A 19,881-nucleotide genomic window follows, 5' to 3' on the forward strand; every position below is an offset into this window, starting at 1 on the left:
GGATTGGCTGAACTCATCGGCCGTGTGTTTTTTTTTTTTTCCCTGTGGAATGATGTCACTATTTCTGTATCAGAAAAGGTTCTATTCATCGCAGTTTTCATAATGGTTACAACATTTTCCATACATTAGCAGTTTCCATGGAGTGTGTGATGGATACGTCGGTACGGGAGATCACTGGGCACACATACAGAATTAGAGCCGTGTGCCGTCTCGGCAGAGTGGGGAAGGAGGTGGGGGTGGATTCCTGGTGATCTTGTGGTAAGGATGAGAAGATCGCCCGGAGGTCTCGCCAGGTGTTGCCCTATTGGTGGCCAACCTAAGGACATCTTCTCTTCTAGGGGATTATTTTGTCCATTTCCTTCCTCTTTACCTGGGGAGGTAATAAGTGGGATATTTGGGGCTCACCCGTATGGTGTGGACCTAGCCTAAGCCCTGATGAAGGGGGTGTTTTGAGCCAACAAAACGCGTTGGGTTTTTATTCTGATCTCTTGTCATTTACAATATAGACTCACTGAACCCTCCTTAGATCTGTGGTGTCCTCATCCTTTCTACATTCTTAAGTGGCAATAACGGGGATAGAAGGCCTAACTAACCCTTCCCGACTTTATATGAAGCTAAAATAAGAGTTTTGCCCAGAGCCTCTCGGGAACTAGACGTCACAGTCGTGTCACCCTTCAGCTATGTTGGGGGGGGGGGGGGGTACAATATAGACTCATTGAACCCTCCTTAGATCTGTGGTGTCCTCATCCTTTCTACATTCTTAAGTGTCAATAACCGGGATAGAAGGCCTAACTAACCCTTCCCGACTTCATACGAAGCTAAAATTAGAGATTTGCCCAGAGCCTCTCGGGAACTAGACGTCACAGTCGTGTCACCCTAAGGCTATGTTAGGGGGGGGGGGGTACAATATAGACTCATTGAACCCTCCTCAGATCTGTGGTGTCCTCATCCTTTCTATCTTCTTAAGTGGCAATAACGGGGATAGAAGGCCTAACTAACCCTTCCCGACTTCATACGAAGCTAAAATAAGAGTTTTGCCCAGAGCCTCTCGGGAACTAGACGTCACAGTCGTGTCACCCTAAGGCTATGTTAGGGGGGGGGGGGGTACAATATAGACTCACTGAACCCTCCTTAGATCTGTGGTGTCCTCATCCTTTCTACCTTCTTAAGTGGCAATAACGGGGATAGAAGGCCTAACTAACCCTTCCCGACTTCATACGAAGCTAAAATAAGAGTTTTGCCCAGAGCCTCTCGGGAACTAGACGTCACAGTCGTGTCACCCTAAGGCTATGTGGGGGGGGGGGGGTGCAGCCACAGAGTTCAGGCATGTATCAGGAGACGGCTGTGCCATTTGCAGGCTGAATATGGTGCCACGCTCCCCATGGTATGGTGACACGGCGCCACCACGCAGGAGCCGGAGCGTTTTTTTAAAGTCTATCCTAAAGCCAATTATTTTTTTCTTTTTAGTCAAAATCTTCAATACCTTAAAAGGGAACTTCTACGGCACAAGTTATTTTCAAGCATGTGCCAATTATGTGTCCTCACCGAAAAACAAACACAGAGCGAATGACAGACGACGTATTTATAGAGCGCAGATAGGATTGTGCCCAAAACTCACCCAATTTTTAGCTCGCTGCTCCGGCATTTCAGTTTAGGTCACCAAATTTTCCAAGTTTCATGGCTTATCGAGGGTGATTCTTCATTTCCCTGTTTATATACACACCACCTTCTGTTCATTTGACTCCTCCCATCAGGCCCGGACTGGCCATAGGGCATACCAGGTAAATGCCCGGTGGGCCGCGGCAGGCCGCAGGTCACGTCTCTAATGTAGGGGGGTCTATATGGGCTGTAATGTAGGGGGGGTCTGTAATGTAGGGAGGGGGTCTGTAATGTAGGGAGGGGGTCTGTAATGTAGGGAGGGGGTCTGTACTGTAGGGAGGTCTGTGTAACATGCAGGGGGTCCAGAACTGTTAGGGGGGGTGTCTGTGTAACAAACTGTGGCGGGCTGTGTAATGTAAAGGGGTGCAGAGTGCTGTGTAATGTAAAGGGGTCCAGAGGTGCAGGGTGCTGTGTAATGTAAAGGGGTCCAGAGGTGCAGGGTGCTGTGTAATGTAAAGGGGTCCAGAGGTGCTGTGTAATGTAAAAGGGTCCAGAGGTGCAGGGTGCTGTGTAATGTAAAAGGGTCCAGAGGTGCAGGGTGCTGTGTAATGTAAAAGGGTCCAGAGGTGCAGGGTGCTGTGTAATGTAAAGGGGTCCAGGGGTGCAGGGTGCTGTGTAATGTAAAGGGGTCCAGAGGTGCTGTGTAATGTAAAAGGGTCCAGAGGTGCAGGGTGCTGTGTAATGTAAAGGTGTCCAGAGGTGCAGGGTTCTGTGTAATGTAAAGGGGTCCAGAGATGCAAGGTGCTGTGTATTGTCAAGGGGTCCAGAGGTGCGGTGCTATATAAAGTAAAGGGGTGAATGGTGCTGTGTCATGTAAAGGGGTCCAGAGGTACAAGGTGCTGGAACCCCACATCCCATCATTAATCGCCACTGCTCAGTCTAAAATGCCCGGGCCTATTTCACAGGTTACCCCCAAGAAATTGCTACAGCAGACCCTCGGATTACGAGCATAATCCATTCCAGGAGAATGCTTGTAATCCAAAGCGAGTTTCCCCATAGAAGTCAATGGAAGCGAAAATAATTTGTTCCGCATTGACTTCAATGGCATGCAATACCGCATGTGGCCAGAGGTGGGGGGGGGGGCGCCGGAGACCCTCGGAAACGGTCAGAAAGTCCAGAGGACAGCTCGGCTGACCTCGGAAAGGCTTTGAAACACCTGGGAACGGAGTTTTTCCAAACGGCTCGACTCCGGCGCCCCCCGCACCTCAGGCCAAATGCTGTACTGCAGGCCCCATTAGCTTGAGTTGCTCGTCTTTCAAAAATGCTCGTTAACCGCGTTACTCGTAAACCGGGGTTCCATTGTACTCCCTTGGGAGACCCCCCGTGTACACACTCACACCTACAGAAGATAACACTGACCTCCCCAACATCGCTGGAGCATTCAGGTCTGAACGCCCATGTTTGCCGAATCCAGCGCCAGAGAAAACCGAAGAGAGCTCACCGCAAACAATGCAATCTGATTGTACAATCTAAAAAAGAAAAAAAAAGTCCTTAGTCGCAAATCGCTACAAAAACCTGGGTGTAAAAAACCTGCTCCATCCAGGCCAGTTCCAACGCGTTTCGCCCCACCAGGGGCGGAACGTGTTGGTACTGGCCCAGATGGGTGGAGCCCGGGCTGAAGATGTTTTCACACACAGGTTTTTGTCGTGATGTGCAGCTAAGGACTTTTTTGAATCGATATCCAAGGAGCTGGGATGGGATGGGCTGCGTCCCCCCAGCAGTTTATCGGAAGAGAACCCATTGTAGCCTTGAGCGGCACCCGCAGTTCGGTATTTGTTTACTGATTGTACAATCTGCTTCAAATCTACTGTGGGCATGGGGGATGGCATGATGGGAGTGATAGAGATCTCGTTACACACTATATATATATATATACCTCTATAAATAATGTTTCCAACACCTTGTTGTATCTATGCCACCAAGAATGAAGGCAAAAGGGGTTCCAACCCGCTACTAGCAAGGGGAACCTAATAAAGGGGGTCCAACCTGCTACTAGCAAGGGGGACCTAATAAAGGGGGTCCAACCCGCTACTAGCAAGGGGGACCTAATAAAGGGGGTCCAACCCACTACTAGCAAGGGGAACCTAATAAAGGGGGTCCAACCCGCTACTAGCAAGGGGGACCTAATAAAGGGGGTCCAACCGGCTACTAGCAAGGGGTCCTAATAAAGGGGGTCCAACCCGGTACTAGCAAGGAGGACCTAATAAAGGGAGTTCCAACCCGCTACTAGCCAGGGGGACCTAACAAAGGGGGTCCAACCCAGGACTAGCAAGGGGGACCTAATAAAGGGGGTCCAACCCGTTACTAGCAAGTGGGACCTAATAAAGGGGGTCCAACCCGCTACTAGCAAGGGGGTCCTAATAAAGGGGGTCCAACCCACTACTAGCAAGGGGACCTAATAAAGGGGGTCCAACCCGCTACTAGCAAGGGGGACCTAATAAAGGGGGTCCAACCCGCTACTAGCAAGGGGGACCTAATAAAGGGGGTCCAACCGGCTACTAGCAAGGGGTCCTAATAAAGGGGGTCCAATCGGCTACTAGCAAGGGGGACCTAATAAAGGGGGTCCAACCTGCTACTAGCAAGGGGGGCCTAATAAAGGGGGTCCAATCCAGGACTAGCAAGGGGGACCTAATAAAGGGGGGTACAACCTGCTACTAGCAAGGGCAACCTAATGGGGGTACAACCTGCTACTGGCAAGGGGGGCCTAATAAAGTGTCCGGGGAATGGATACATAATCTATATATATATATATATATATATATATATACACACATACACATAAATTCCTCTGCAGTCAGGAAGGGCATGCTGGGTATTCCATGAAGGCGTAACAAAGATTGTGCTGCGCTCACAGTTAGCGATAAATATAGATTAAAAATAACATCCTTTATCGCGGTGACTCAGTGCAATGTAACGCAACAGAAAAAAAATAGAAGGGGGGGGGAGGCTTCACCTTATATTTTCCGTCCGTTTTTAACACCTTGTGTGACATCACTACTGTTTGTGGTGTTTTTTTTTAGGAACTATTTTTGTTGCTTTGTATGCAGATCATTGGAGGGCTCGGGAAGATCCGCCCCTTATTTCATCATACTGCATGCGGGCGCATTGTACTGCAGAGTATGCCAATCCTCCCCCATTGAGGCACTCCACCCTCATTTCACCATAGCTGCAACAATGTAAGGAGCATTCTTCCCACTGATCACCAATGTAAGGGACATTCTTCTCACTGATCACCAATGTAAGGGACATTCTTCCCACTGATCACCAATGTAAGGGACATTCTTCCCACTGATCACCAATGTAAGGAACATTCTTCTCACTGATCACCAATGTAAGGAACATTCTTCCCACTGATCACCAATGTAAGGGACATTCTTCTCACTGATCACCAATGTAAGGGACATTCTTCCCACTGATCACCAATGTAAGGAACATTCTTCTCACTGATCACCAATGTAAGGAACATTCTTCTCACTGATCACCAATGTAAGGAACATTCTTCCCACTGATCACCAATGTAAGGGACATTCTTCCCACTGATCACCAATGTAAGGGACATTCTTCTCACTGATCACCAATGTAAGGGACATTCTTCCCACTGATCACCAATGTAAGGAACATTCTTCTCACTGATCACCAATGTAAGGAACATTCTTCCCACTGATCACCAATGTAAGAGACATTCTTCCCACTGATGATCACCAATGTAAGGGACATTCTTCTCACTGATCACCAATGTAAGGAACATTCTTCTCACTGATCACCAATGTAAGGGACATTCTTCCCACTGATCACCAATGTAAGGGACATTCTTCTCACTGATCACCAATGTAAGGGACATTCTTCTCACTGATCACCAATGTAAGGGACATTCTTCTCACTGATCACCAATGTAAGGGACATTCTTCCCACTGATCACCAATGTAAGGGACATTCTTCCCACTGATCACCAATGTAAGGGACATTCTTCTCACTGATCACCAATGTAAGGAACATTCTTCTCACTGATCACCAATGTAAGGGACATTCTTCCCACTGATCACCAATGTAAGGGACATTCTTCTCACTGATCACCAATGTAAGGAACATTCTTCCCACTGATCACCAATGTAAGGGACATTCTTCCCACTGATCACCAATGTAAGGAACATTCTTCCCACTGATCACCAATGTAAGGGACATTCTTCTCACTGATCACCAATGTAAGGGACATTCTTCCCACTGATCACCAATGTAAGGGACATTCTTCTCACTGATCACCAATGTAAGGGACATTCTTCTCACTGATCACCAATGTAAGGGACATTCTTCCCACTGATCACCAATGTAAGGGACATTCTTCCCACTGATCACCAATGTAAGGGACATTCTTCTCACTGATCACCAATGTAAGGAACATTCTTCTCACTGATCACCAATGTAAGGGACATTCTTCCCACTGATCACCAATGTAAGGGACATTCTTCTCACTGATCACCAATGTAAGGGACATTCTTCTCACTGATCACCAATGTAAGGGACATTCTTCTCACTGATCACCAATGTAAGGGACATTCTTCCCACTGATCACCAATGTAAGGAGCATTCTTCCCACTGATCACCAATGTAAGGGACATTCTTCCCACTGATCACCAATGTAAGGGACATTCTTCTCACTGATCACCAATGTAAAGGTCATTCTTCTCACTGTCCATGGCCATTATTGTAGGGTCCTTTTTCACTAACCACGAGCTGCAGATAGAATAATTATCAGCCGGGGTTTCCCAGAGACCTGGAAATGATTGAAGGGTTCCTCTGGGGTAAGATCAGCTGATCTGGGGGGGGGTTCTTCACCTGCGAGGGGGGGGATACCAGCGCTGTGCTTCGGATTGGTGCTTTGTATTCGGATTTGCAGGTCCAGCCTTGGGTCATCCCACCAGAACATTGTCTACATGGGGTTATCTGTCGGCCGATAGTCTGCATGCAATCTGATGTCTACATTTGTGGGGGGGGGGGGGCAGTGACCTCTATGTACCAGTATATGGTGCGGATAGGCTGACTTTGTTCAGATATGGCCATTGTCTAGACTGAGGTCTGCGATCTGGAGATACGATAATGAAGATCTACTGAATCCTGGAATGTAAGAAACCCTACTTACTGCCTTCAATATAAACCCGGACTGGGGTCCGATCCCATTGCTGCTCCATCCAAAAAAAATTAAACATGGTGGTATTGAACCCAAAACCAAATTTTATGATATGGCAGCTCGCAAAAAAATGAAAAGGCAAACTAACACCCTCCCCACCCCCCTGGTCCCTGTTGTACTTACCTCCATGAGTAATCAGTGCCCATGTAATCAGTGTAGTGGTCCAGGGATTTGAAAGCCCCCCCTTTTCTTCCCCTTCTTTCTGTAGGACTTCTGGGACGGATTAGAGTGATTCCGGTCAAAGTAGTCACCTGTCGGTGCTGACCAATCAGAATCCCTCTGATCCATTCCGGAAGCCCTGAGGAAAGAAGGGGAAGAAGAGCGGGGCTTTACAGCTACAACGACTGCATGGGCACTGATCACTCAGAGGTAAGTACAGCGGGGGGCCTACTTTGTACATACAGGTTTGTCGATCCCTGGTACCGCATCTTCTGGTTTTACCAGAGCATCCCCCACCCCTCCCCCGGAGATCGCTCCCAGCTGCGTCGTCAGGTGAAGCGCTCCCCGGGGGTTGTAACGTAGACCTGCAGCTCCGCCCAGCTGCAACCTATCCTGGCTCACACTCCCCTTCCCTGACGCAGATCCGCTTCCACCTGTTACTCTAGCCGTGCCAGGGATGTTCGCCATGGCCAGGGGCGTTGTAAAGGAGGACAGATTGAGGGTGATGGCCGCCGTGAAAATGGTGATTTTGGTAAGATTTGGGGGACGGGGGAGCCGCCTTACGGCGAAAGCGACTTGATTTATTTTATATTTTGCGTCATTTTGCGTTTAAGGTTCGCCTTCCCACCTACTATAAAGATCTCGGCGAGGTGCGAGGCATGTTGCGCCTCATGCAATGCCTCAGAGGAGGGTTTGCGCACCAATTAAGAAGAGGTATCAGACGCCGATTGTGCCGGACGGCGTCTGGATATCCCCCCTCTCTCCCGGGTAATCAGCAGGATGTTGTGCAGGATGTTAGAGACGGAATAATTACTGGAGATTTGAATGGCAGCCCGGCTAATAATAATGTAATTACCGCCTTTGCTGTCACAGGAACCTGTCTGTGGGGGATGGGGGCATTCTGGGTATTGGGGGGAGGGGAGGGGGGGCTGGTTCAGCATTCTAATTAACACTTTCATTCCTCGCGTGAAAATGTCAATTATTTTGTCGTAAAATGTGAACCGAAGGAGAAGCCGTCTTCTCGCCCACATCGCTAATAAAGATCAACATTCCAAAATGGCTTCACTTTGGTTTAGGGATGACTCCGATCTCTCTAGTGATTGGATAGGCTGCATTCTCAGTGATGTCATCGCTCTCTAGTGATTGGATAGGCTGCATTCTCAGTGATGTCACCTCTCTATAGTGATTGGATAGGCTGCATGCTCAGTGATGTCACCTCTCTATAGTGATTGGATAGGCTGCATTCTCAGTGATGTCACCGCTCTCTAGTGAATGGATAGGCTGCATTCTCAGTGATGTCACCTCTCTATAGTGATTGGATAGGCTGCATGCTCAGTGATGTCACCTCTCTATAGTGATTGGATAGGCTGCACTCTCAGTGATGTCACCGCTCTCTAGTGAATGGACAGGCTGCTTTCTCAGTGATGTCACCACTCTCTCTAGTGAATGGATAGGCTGCATTCTCAGTGATGTCACCACTCTCTCTAGTGAATGGATAGGCTGCATTCTCAGTGATGTCACCACTCTCTCTAGTGAATGGATAGGCTGCATTCTCAGTGATGTCATCGCTCTCTAGTGAATGGATAGGCTGCATTCTCAGTGATGTCATCGCTCTCTAGTGAATGGATAGGCTGCATTCTCAGTGATGTCACCGCTCTCTAGTGAATAGTTAGGCTGCATTATCAGTGATGTCATCGCTCTCTAGTGATTGGATAGGCTGCATTCTCAGTGATGTCATCGCTCTCTAGTGATTGGATAGGCTGCATTCTCAGTGATGTCACCGCTCTCTAGTGATTGGATAGGCTGCATTCTCAGTGATGTCATCGCTCTCTAGTGATTGGATAGGCTGCATTCTCAGTGATGTCACCGCTCTCTAGTGAATGGATAGGCTGCATTATCAGTGATGTCACCGCTCTCTAGTGATTGGATAGGCTGCATTCTCAGTGATGTCACCGCTCTCTAGTGATTGGATAGGCTGAACTCTTGGTGATGTTATTGGACATTTCTGATCTTATATTCGGTGTCTCCTGTCTGTTGATTGGATTGGTGTTGGAATTGCTGTCGATATGAAGAAGAGGGTTTTCAAACCGTTGTTCTGTACAACTAACAGGAAGTTGAGACTCCGCTTCCTCTTTCTCAAGGAAACTCTTGTCACCTCCCTGAGCAGCATTACCCAACAACCCGCTTCTGGCTCCTGATAAGAATCGCATTTCTCCATCGATGGAAGCGTCTGATGTAATGACTTTCCCCGTACGTCCTCGCAATCCAATTCCTGAGAAGTATATACAGAGGTGTGGGGGGGAGGGGGGGGGGGGCAGGTGACACAGCCGGGCGGGCAGGAAACATTATGTGACTCAACATCCTCTCCGGGTCGGGGGGGATTTTGCGAGATATGGTGATGAGTTCTGGTAAATACATTTATACAGGGGTTGGGAATTTCGCCTCATCTTTGGGAAATTGTGGCCGATCAAGCATGAGACCTCCGGGGGTTATTTACCGTCTTTGCAGTCAGTCGTGGTGAGCCTCCTTCCCTCCCCTTTCAATGGATGTAGCAGATAGGTAGGGCAAGATGATGCCCTCTGATGCGCCCATGTCTTGGACCAAGGCTGAGTGGGCCAATCTCAGCAGGTATGTATTTTCCCAAACAATCCCCTTCAATCCAATAACTCCCACCCACTCAGCCACCCACCCTCAACAATAGGGACCGTCGTTGGTGACATGAGAGGAATAGGGGCTCATCGTTGGTGACAAAGGAAGGAATAGGGCCCATGATTGGTGACATGGGAGCTATAGGACCCATGATTGGTGACATGAAAGGAATAGGGCCCATCACTGGTGACGTGGGAGTTATATGGCCCATCACTGGTGACGTGGGAGTTATATGGCCCATCATTGGTGACGTGGAAGGTATAGGACCCATTATTGGGGACATGGAATGTATAGGGCCTATCATTGGTGATGTGGGCGGAATAGAGCCCATCATTGGTGACGTGGGAGGAATAGGGCTCATAATCGGTAACAAGGGAGGAATAGTGTCCCATCATTGGTGACATGGGAGGAATAGGGCCCATCATTGGTGACGTGGGAGGTATAGGGCCCATCATTGGTGACGTGGGAGTTATAGGGTCCATCATTGGTGACGTGGGAGGAATAGGACTCATCATTGGTGACTTGGGAGGTATAGGGCCCATCATTGGTGACGTGGGAGTTATAGGGCCCATCATTGGTGACGTGGGAGGAATAGGGCTCATCATTGGTGACGTGGGAGGAATAGGGCTCATCATTGGTGATGTGGGAGGAATAGGGCCCATCACTGGTGACGTGGGAGGTATAGGGCCCATCATTGGTGACGTGGGAGGAATAGGGCCCATCACTGGTGACGTGGGAGGAATAGGGCTCATCATTGGTGAAGTTGAGGAGTAGGGCCCATCATTGGTGACGTGGGAGGAATAGGGCCCATCACTGGTGACGTGGGAGGAATAGGGCTCATCATTGGTGAAGTTGAGGAGTAGGGCCCATCACTGGTGACGTGGGAGGTATAGGGCCCATCATTGGTGATGTGGGAGGTATAGGGCCCATCATTGGTGACGTGGGAGGTATAGGGCCCATCAGTGGTGACGTGGGAGGTATAGGGCCCATCATTGGTGACGTGGGAAGTATAGGGCCCATCACTGGTGACGTGGGAGGAATAGGGCTCATCATTGGTGATGTGGGAAGTATAGGGCCCATCATTGGTGACGTCGGAGGTATAGGGCCCATCATTGGTGACGTCGGAGGTATAGGGCCCATCATTGGTGACGTGGGAGGAATAGGGCTCATCATTGGTGACGTGGGAGGAATAGGGCTCATCATTGGTGATGTGGGAGGAATAGGGCCCATCACTGGTGACGTGGGAGGTATAGGGCCCATCATTGGTGACGTGGGAGGAATAGGGCCCATCACTGGTGACGTGGGAGGAATAGGGCTCATCATTGGTGAAGTTGAGGAGTAGGGCCCATCACTGGTGACGTGGGAGGTATAGGGCCCATCATTGGTGATGTGGGAGGTATAGGGCCCATCATTGGTGACGTGGGAGGTATAGGGCCCATCAGTGGTGACGTGGGAGGTATAGGGCCCATCATTGGTGACGTGGGAAGTATAGGGCCCATCACTGGTGACGTGGGAGGAATAGGGCTCATCATTGGTGATGTGGGAAGTATAGGGCCCATCATTGGTGACGTGGGAGGAATAGGGCTCATCATTGGTGAAGTTGAGGAGTAGGGCCCATCACTGGTGACGTGGGAGGTATAGGGCCCATCATTGGTGACGTGGGAGGAATAGGGCCCATCATTGGTGACGTGGGAAGTATAGGGCCCATCATTGGTGACATGAGAGGAATAGGGCCCATCATTGGTGACGTAGGAGGTATAGGGCTCATCATTGGTGACGTGGGAGGAATAGGGCCCATCATTGGTGACGTGGGAGGTATAGGGCCCATCATTGGTGACGTGGGAGGTATAGGGCCCATCATTGGTGACGTGGGAGGAATAGGGCCCATCATTGGTGAAGTGGGAGGTATAGGGCCCATCATTGGTGACGTGGGAAGTATAGGGCCCATCATTGGCCAGCGTTGGGTGTCGGTGGTCAAAAAAAAAAATGAAGGCCTTGCATTTCGTGGTCACTTATAGGCAAGCAAATTTGTGCAGCGAAAATTCCGAAAACAAGACGCCCAATCAGGACGCGGCTTAATTTGCGCGCGTTGGCCGGTAACGTCGTTTATGGTGGCGGCTGAACGGGGATTAAACCTTCTCGCATTTTTTTTTTCCAATTAGGCAACTATGTATCTAATGTCCGCAGTTAGACCCCCCCCAGCTGAATGTCAAATTGACGGCCGCCCGATTTCCCGCCTGCGCCAACGCAGCAGGTGCGGCAAGGTGGCGCGTTCCCCAGAAGTTGGTCTCCTCTGCAGAGATGTTTCGGGGGGGTGGTCCCTGGCACAGTTGATGTGGTTGTCATGGTTATACATAGCGAGATGTTCCAGCATTTCTCTCTCTCTCTCTCGTGTCGGTGGATACTGCAGCATTCGCCCAGAGATGCAGCATCAGCCTGGTTTCCGCAGCACCTCCGTCTACGGCCCCGTGCGGGCGGACGCCCTCGCCGCCTCCACCGCCCCTCGCCGGCTCCAGACCATGAGCTGGAGGGCCAAACGCCCCGGCGAACGCACTACGTCAGTCATGATGGTGGGTTCCGCGGCCAACTGGCCTTCAGAGGTTGACCGTTTAGGCGGATAGGAAAAGTGACCGTTCGGGGGGGGGGGGGGGGGGGAGAGACGGACGACGCGGCTGTGATTGCGAAAGGAAAGCGGCAAAAAGATTCGCCAATCGTTAACGATCTCTCTTTTTTTTGCAGAATAAAGACAAGGAGAAGATGAAGGACGCCAAGGACACGCGTTACACCAACGGGCACCTCTTCACCACCATCACCGTCTCCGGGACCACCATGTGCTTCGTGTGCAATAAGAGCATCACGGCCAAGGAGGCGCTCATCTGTCCGAGTAAGTAAATGACCCCCCCCCCCCTTTTTACGCCTAACTTGTCATGACCGGGGGGCTTTTGCCTCCCCCGCAAAAAAACGCAGACCGGGAGCGCGTTCTGGAATGCAGAGACTCGTAGCCGGTGATAGGCTTGGCTTCGGTTATCTGTGCCAGTCCGAGGAGCGCGTTTATCTTCCATGAAAAGATCAGCGCGTGGGCGGGGGAAGGGAGAACGGCAGCAGATTTGTGTGTTTAGCTAGTTGGCGTGTTTGGGGGACCCCTGCAGGCTGTGTGCATAAAAATCCCGAGCGCCAGCGAGAATGCTGCAGGATGCAGTTAACCCTTTTCCCCCTGAGGAAGACGCGGAGCAGAGATACGGGGCTCCACCCACTCGCCGCCGTCCAGGGTTGATTTTACGGGGACACGATTGTGTTTATAGACATTTCTCGTTTTTAAAAATTTGTGTCGGGGAGCTGAAAGTCGATCTTCACCCCTCTGAAAATCGGAGATTCACGTAAATGATACAAGTATATCTTTTATTGCCGGTATGGAAACGTGTAACCACGGCAACCATCAAACATTTTGGGACCCCTCACACAGCTTTAATCCTGCCTCCCCCCTCCACGGGCCCTGACTCCCTTACATCAGTGTCCCCAGAGTCACCCCCCCCCATATCAGGGTCCCCCAAAACCTCCCTCCTTAAATCAGGGTCCCCAGAGGCCCCCTTACATCAGGGTCTATCTATAAAATTCTGGTGGAAAGATCTGATGGACCTCGTGGTGGGAACTCGTGTTTTGATTGCTTAGTTTCTGGCAGTTTTGTGGGATTCCTGGTAAATGGAAATTGTAACATGTGTGGCCAACTTCTCACCCTACCGCTAGCCCTGAACCCAACCTCAAATATTTCCTCTAAGTCAGGGGTCCTCAGACTTGGTAAAACATTTACTGTTCTTCAGACTTTAAGGCTGCATTCACACCTCGGCGTACAAAATCGCGGCGTTTTGTCCCGCGAATTGCGGCGACAAATTGCAGCGTTTTGTACCGCGATTCGCGGCGACAAAACAACGTGATTTAATGCAGCCTCACCCCCTCTATGGAGATGGTTCACATCTCCTATGCCGAACGCCGAAAGACGCCTGAAAAAAAGGTCCGGGACTTTTTTTCAGGCGGCAGGCGTGGAGATGTGAACCATCTCCATAGAGGGCAATGTTACATCATCCCTCTGGCGTCTCGGGGCGGCAGCGGGCCTCACACTACAGGCGACAAAACGCCTAGGTGTGAATGGGCTCTTAGGGACCTGGACAGTGACCAGTGAGAATAGAGGATACTTTGGTGTCGGTGGGAGTAGAGGAGGCCTCGGTGGGAGTAGAGGAGGCCTCGGTGTCGGGAGTAGAGGAGGCCTCGGTGTCGGTGGGAGTAGAGGAGGCCTCTGTGTCGGTGGGAGTAGAGGAGGCCTCGGTGTCGGGAGTAGAGGAGGCCTCGGTGTCGGTGGGAGTAGAGGAGGCCTCTGTGTCGGTGGGAGTAGAGGAGGCCCCGGTGGGAGTAGAGGAGGCCTCGGTGTCGGGAGTAGAGGAGGCCTCGGTGTCGGTGGGAGTAGAGGAGGCCCCGGTGGGAGTAGAGGAGGCCCCGGTGGGAGTAGAGGAGGCCTCGGTGTCGGGAGTAGAGGAGGCCCCGGTGTCGGTGGGAGTAGAGGAGGCCCCGGTGGGAGTAGAGGAGGCCCCGGTGGGAGTAGAGGAGGCCCCGGTGTCGGGAGTAGAGAAGGCCTCGGTGTCGGTGGGAGTAGAGGAGGCCCCGGTGTCGGGAGTAGAGGAGGCCCCGGTGTCGGTGGGAGTAGAGGAGGCCCCGGTGTCGGTGGGAGTAGAGGAGACCTCGGTGTCGGTGGGAGTAGAGGAGACCTCGGTGTCGGTGGGAGTAGAGGAGGCCCCGGTGTCGGTGGGAGTAGAGGAGGCCTCGGTGTCGGTGGGAGTAAACCATCCCCCAGGTTCGGTGCTGGGGGTAGACGTAAAACAATTACCCTTCATCTGGGGTTGGTGAGGGGCAGTAATGCTTCTTCCTTGATGCCAGTGTCCCATCATTGGTGTCAGTGGGAGGAATAGTGTCCCATCATTGGTATCAGTGGGAGGAATAGTGTCCCATCATTGGTATCAGTGAGAGGAATAGTATCCCATCATTGGTGTCAGTGGGAGGAATAGTGTCCCATCATTGGTGTCAGTGGGAGGAACAGTGTCCCATCATTGGTGTCAGTGGGAGGAATAGTGTCCCATCATTGGTGTCAGTGGGAGGAATAGTGCCCCATCATTGGTATCAGTGGGAGGAATAGTGCCCCATCATTGGTGTCAGTGGGAGGAATAGTGTCCCATCATTGGTGTCAGTGGGAGGAATAGTGTCCCATCATTGGTGTCAGTGGGAGGAATAGTGTCCCATCATTGGTGTCAGTGGGAGGAATAGTGTCCCATCATTGGTGTCAGTGGGAGGAATAGTGTCCCATCATTGGTGTCAGTGGGAGGAATAGTGTCCCATCATTGGTCTCAGTGGGAGGAATAGTGTCCCATCATTGGTGTCAGTGGGGGGAATAGTGTCCCATCATTGGTGTCGGCGTCCTGCGCCGTGGTTCCTCCCCCCGGATGGGTCACATGGTCCCGCAGGCCGCGTTTTTTACGCTCTTTGATGTCTGGTTCTGCTGGTAACGTCTCGGCTTCCAGGTCCCATCTGGCGTCGGTCACTCGATCCGCCCAGCAGCTGGCGGGGGAATTATCCGTCTCCCACCTTCGCCCGGATCCCTGCTGGGAAATCCATTCCGGGCCTTGTTAGGGTTGATGAGGTTTATAGGAGGAGGGGGAGGGGGGAGAATCGCACATCATGGAAAGTGAAGGGGCCTCCAGGTTTCACGTCTTCCTTTTCATTTTCCACATTCAGACTGGAAATCTGCTGACCTGCTGAAAGTTATCATGGGGCTTGCAGTTCGATTGGCTGCTGTGTTATACCAAATGATGGGAGAGGATTGGGCGTGTGCGGCGCAGGCAGGGGGCGGGGCAGGGGCTCGGAGTGTTCAGAGCTGCGGGGGCTGAAACGCGTCGTCACCCTCTGGCACTACACAACAAGGCGCGCGGGATCCAGTCCTTGTTTGTGTTTTCACCCCCTTATGACTGGCATGGTCCGGGTGGGACTACAAGTCTCAGCACACCCTACTCCCCCCCCACCAAAAAAAATGGGCACCAATCTGTATGCTTACCCTCTAAGCATAAATCCCCCCTCCCAGTACAAGTCTGCCCTCCCCTCCGATAAAAATCCCCCCTCCCAGAACAAATCTTTCCCTTCAAATTCCCCCCCCCCCCCCCCCCAGCACAAATGCCCCCCGCCCCGAAAAAATAAAATCGGCGGTTGGTTGTATTCGGTGGGTGAAACGCCCACGTGCCGCATTCCCAGAGCGGAGCCCCCCTTTATCTGCTCTCTGCGAGGTGCCAGACGTTGGCAATGTGGCATTTATCAGAACGCGCTGTTCTGCGGCACGGAACATTCCCCCCCCCCCCCCCGGAATACATTAGTGTTACATATGGCGGGCAGATCTCTGCGCTCCGCCGTACAGACCGATCACCAATCCCACCATCAAGAGGGTCCACCGAGTCCGACTACACCCCCCCCCCCCCCCCCCCCCCCCCGCATGGAAATACTGCACCCCCCACATGAAAAACACTGCCCCCCCCCCCCCCCCACATGTATACAATGACCCCCCAACATAAAAACGCTCATTTTTGAGTGTAAGCTCCTCTGTATAGAGACTGATGTGACTGTGGGGGGGAGGGGACATTAGAGTGTAAGCTCCTCTGTACAGAGACTGATGTGATGTGGGGGGGAGGGGACATTAGAGTGTAAGCTCCTCTGTACAGAGACTGATGTGACTGTGGGGGGGAGGGGATATTAGAGTGTAAGCTCCTCTGTACAGAGACTGATGTGACTGTGGGGGGGAGGGGATATTAGAGTGTAAGCTCCTCTGTACAGAGACTGATGTGACTGTGGGGGGGGAGGGGACATTAGAGTGTAAGCTCCTCTGTGCAGAGACTGATGTGACTGTGGGGGGAGGGGACATTAGAGTGTAAGCTCCTCTGTACAGAGACTGATGTGACTGTGGGGGGGGAGGGGACATTAGAGTGTAAGCTCCTCTGTACAGAGATTGATGTGACTGTGGGGGGGGGGAGGGGACATTAGAGTGTAAGCTCCTCTGTACAGAGACTGATGTGACTGTGGGGGGAGGGGACATTAGAGTGTAAGCTCCTCTGTACAGAGACTGATGTGATGTGGGGGGGAGGAGACATTAGAGTGTAAGCTCCTCTGTACAGAGATTGATGTGACTGTGGGGGGGGGGAGGGGACATTAGAGTGTAAGCTCCTCTGTACAGTGACTGATGTGACTGTGGGGGGGGGGGGGGACATTAGAGTGTAAGCTCCTCTGTACAGAGACTGATGTGACTGTGGGGGGGGGAGGGGACATTAGAGTGTAAGCTCCTCTGTACAGAGATTGATGTGACTGTGGGGGGGGGGAGGGGACATTAGAGTGTAAGCTCCTCTGTACAGAGACTGATGTGACTGTGGGGGGAGGGGACATTAGAGTGTAAGCTCCTCTGTACAGAGACTGATGTGATGTGGGGGGGAGGGGACATTAGAGTGTAAGCTCCTCTGTACAGAGACTGATGTGATGTGTGGGGGAGGAGACATTAGAGTGTAAGCTCCTCTGTACAGAGACTGATGTGAATGGGGGGGGAGGGGACATTAGAGTGTAAGCTCCTCTGTACAGAGACTGATGTGACTGTGGGGGGGAGGGGACATTAGAGTGTAAGCTCCTCTGTACAGAGACTGATGTGACTGTGGGGGGGAGGGGACATTAGAGTGTAAGCTCCTCTGTACAGAGACTGCTGTGACTGTGGGGGGGGGGGACATTAGAGTGTAAGCTCCTCTGTACAGAGACTGATGTGACTGTGGGGGGGGGGACATTAGAGTGTAAGCTCCTCTGTACAGAGACTGATGTGACTGTGGGGGAGGGGACATTAGAGTGTAAGCTCCTCTGTACAGAGACTGATGTGACTGTGGGGGGGAGGGGACATTAGAGTGTAAGCTCCTCTGTACAGAGACTGATGTGACTGTGGGGGAGGGGACATTAGAGTGTAAGCTCCTCTGTACAGAGACTGATGTGACTGTGGGGGGAGGGGACATTAGAGTGTAAGCTCCTCTGTACAGAGACTGATGTGACTGTGGGGGGAGGGGACATTAGAGTGTAAGCTCCTCTGGCGAATAGGTCAGTGTTCTCTGTACAGCGCTGTGGTATATGTCAGAGCTATATAAAGGTTTGCTCGGAGGTGAACGTGGCTTCCATGGTTCCCCTGTCACCTCCAGCCTGTGATCGGAGAGACGTGTGATCGGATTGGCCGTGTGTCTGTGCCGCAGTTCCCAGGATTTGTTATTGTGGATGTCCGTGGAGCCGGCCATAAATTTACTCGGGGAAATTATATAACTGGGGGTGGGGGGAGGGGGGAATATTTCCGATGTCCCGGAATCTCCACCTGTACTGTGCGTCTGCTGGGAACAGCTGCGCCGATCGGACACTTAATACGATCCTTGTGTTCCCGGAGGCGGCATCTGTACCCGGAGACAGCTGCCCAAATCCTCGCAGAGCAATCACCGCTCAGACGCAAATCCTTCTGCCTTTTATAGGCGGAGCGTGGTGGGCGGAGTCATATGATACCTTGTATGTCATAGATACTGGTGGGAACTCCTCATAATGGGGCACAGCGGGTGTACAGACCCGGGAACTCAGCACAGGGATGGTGGGAACCCCTCATAATGGGCACAGCGGGTGTACAGACCTGGGAACTCGGCACAGGGATGGTGGGAACCCCTCATAATGGGCACAGTGGGTGTACAGACCCGGGAACTCAGCACAGGGATGGTGGGAACCCCTCGTAATGGGCACAGCGGGTGTACAGACCCATGAACTCAGCACAGGGATAGTGGGAACCCCTCATAATGGGCACAGCGGGTGTACAGACCCGGGAACTCAGCACAGGGATGGTGGGAACCCCTCATAATGGGCACAGCGGGTGTACAGACCCAGGAACTCAGCACAGGAATGGTGGGAACCCCTCATAATGGTCACAGCGGGTGTACAGACCCGGGAACTCAGCACAGGGATGGTGAGAACCCCTCAGAATGGGCACAGCGGGTGTACAGACCCGGGAACTCAGCACAGGGATGGTGGGAACCCCTCATAATGGGCACAGCGGGTGTACAGACCCGGGAACTCAGCACAGGGATGGTGGGAACTCCTCATAATGGGGCATAGCGGGGGTACAGACCCGGGAACTCAGCACAGGGATGGTGAGAACCCCTCATAATGGGCACAGCGGGTGTACAGACCCGGGAACTCAGCACAGGGATGGTGGGAACTCCTCATAATGGGGCACAGCGGGGGTACAAACCCGGGAACTCAGCACAGGGACGGTGGGAACCCCTCATAATGGGGCACAGCAGGTGTACAGACCCTGGAACTCAGCACAGGGATGGTAGGAACCCCTCAGAATGGGCACCGCGGGCGTACAGACCCGGGAACTCAGCACAGGGATGGTGGGAACCCCTCATAATGGGCACAGCGGGTGTACAGACCCGGGAACTCAGCACAGGGATGGTGGGAACCCCTCATAATGGGGCACAGCGGGCGTACAGACCCTGGAACTCAGCACAGGGATGGTAGGAACCCCTCAGAATGGGCACCGCGGGCGTACAGACCCGGGAACTCAGCACAGGGATGGTGGGAACCCCTCATAATGGGCACAGCGGGTGTACAGACCCAGGAACTCAGCACAGGGATAGTGGGAACCCCTCATAATGGGTCACAGCGGGTGTACAGACCCGGGAACTCAGCACAGGGATGGTGGGAACCCCTCATAATGGGCACAGCGGGTGTACAGACCCGGGAGCTCCGCACAGGGATGGTGAGAACCCCCCATAATGGGCACAGCGGGCTCTATAGCCCTCCCACATACCACCCAGAACTAAGACACAATGTACATTGACTTTAAGCCATGGGACTGTTGAATAATATGGGTAACCCTGAACGGGGACTGAAGCCGCAGGGTGACCCCCCCGTTATGGCGAGACGCGGGTGACATCACTCGGCCTTTATCGAGGTTATTGGGCTCAGCTGACAGCTTGTGATCTGGAGCTTCGAAGGCCGATTCCCATCCTAGATCTCCTACAAAGGGCCCATTGTGAGCGCCAATCATCCCATTACCGACCCGGCGTTCTTACTGTGCACCCCCCCCATCCCCCCCAGATGCTGGCGAAGGTCCTCCAACCACAAACAGCACTGAAAGGCGC

General features: G+C 52.2%; 1 protein-coding gene across 7 annotated transcripts in view; it reads left to right on the forward strand.

Annotated features, from left to right (window-relative positions):
• The window catches only part of ARHGEF2 (Rho/Rac guanine nucleotide exchange factor 2), a 179,285-nt gene that overhangs the window by 123,813 nt on the left and 35,591 nt on the right, over positions 1–19,881 (forward strand). For 6 of the 7 annotated variants that reach the window (XR_005744706.1, XM_040332336.1, XM_040332334.1 and 3 more), the window contains one exon: positions 12,392–12,536. Coding sequence is in view for 6 of the 7 variants with exons in the window: in XM_040332336.1 (XP_040188270.1) it covers positions 12,392–12,536 (145 nt within the window). In the remaining variant the exon portion in view is untranslated. Of the gene's footprint in view, positions 1–12,069; positions 12,223–12,391; positions 12,537–19,881 lie in introns of those variants that run through there. The other variant, XM_040332339.1, reaches the window with a different exon arrangement.

The sequence above is a fragment of the Rana temporaria genome, chromosome 13 (genome assembly GCF_905171775.1).
Source record: "Rana temporaria chromosome 13, aRanTem1.1, whole genome shotgun sequence".
NCBI classification, from domain to species: Eukaryota; Metazoa; Chordata; class Amphibia; order Anura; family Ranidae; genus Rana; species Rana temporaria.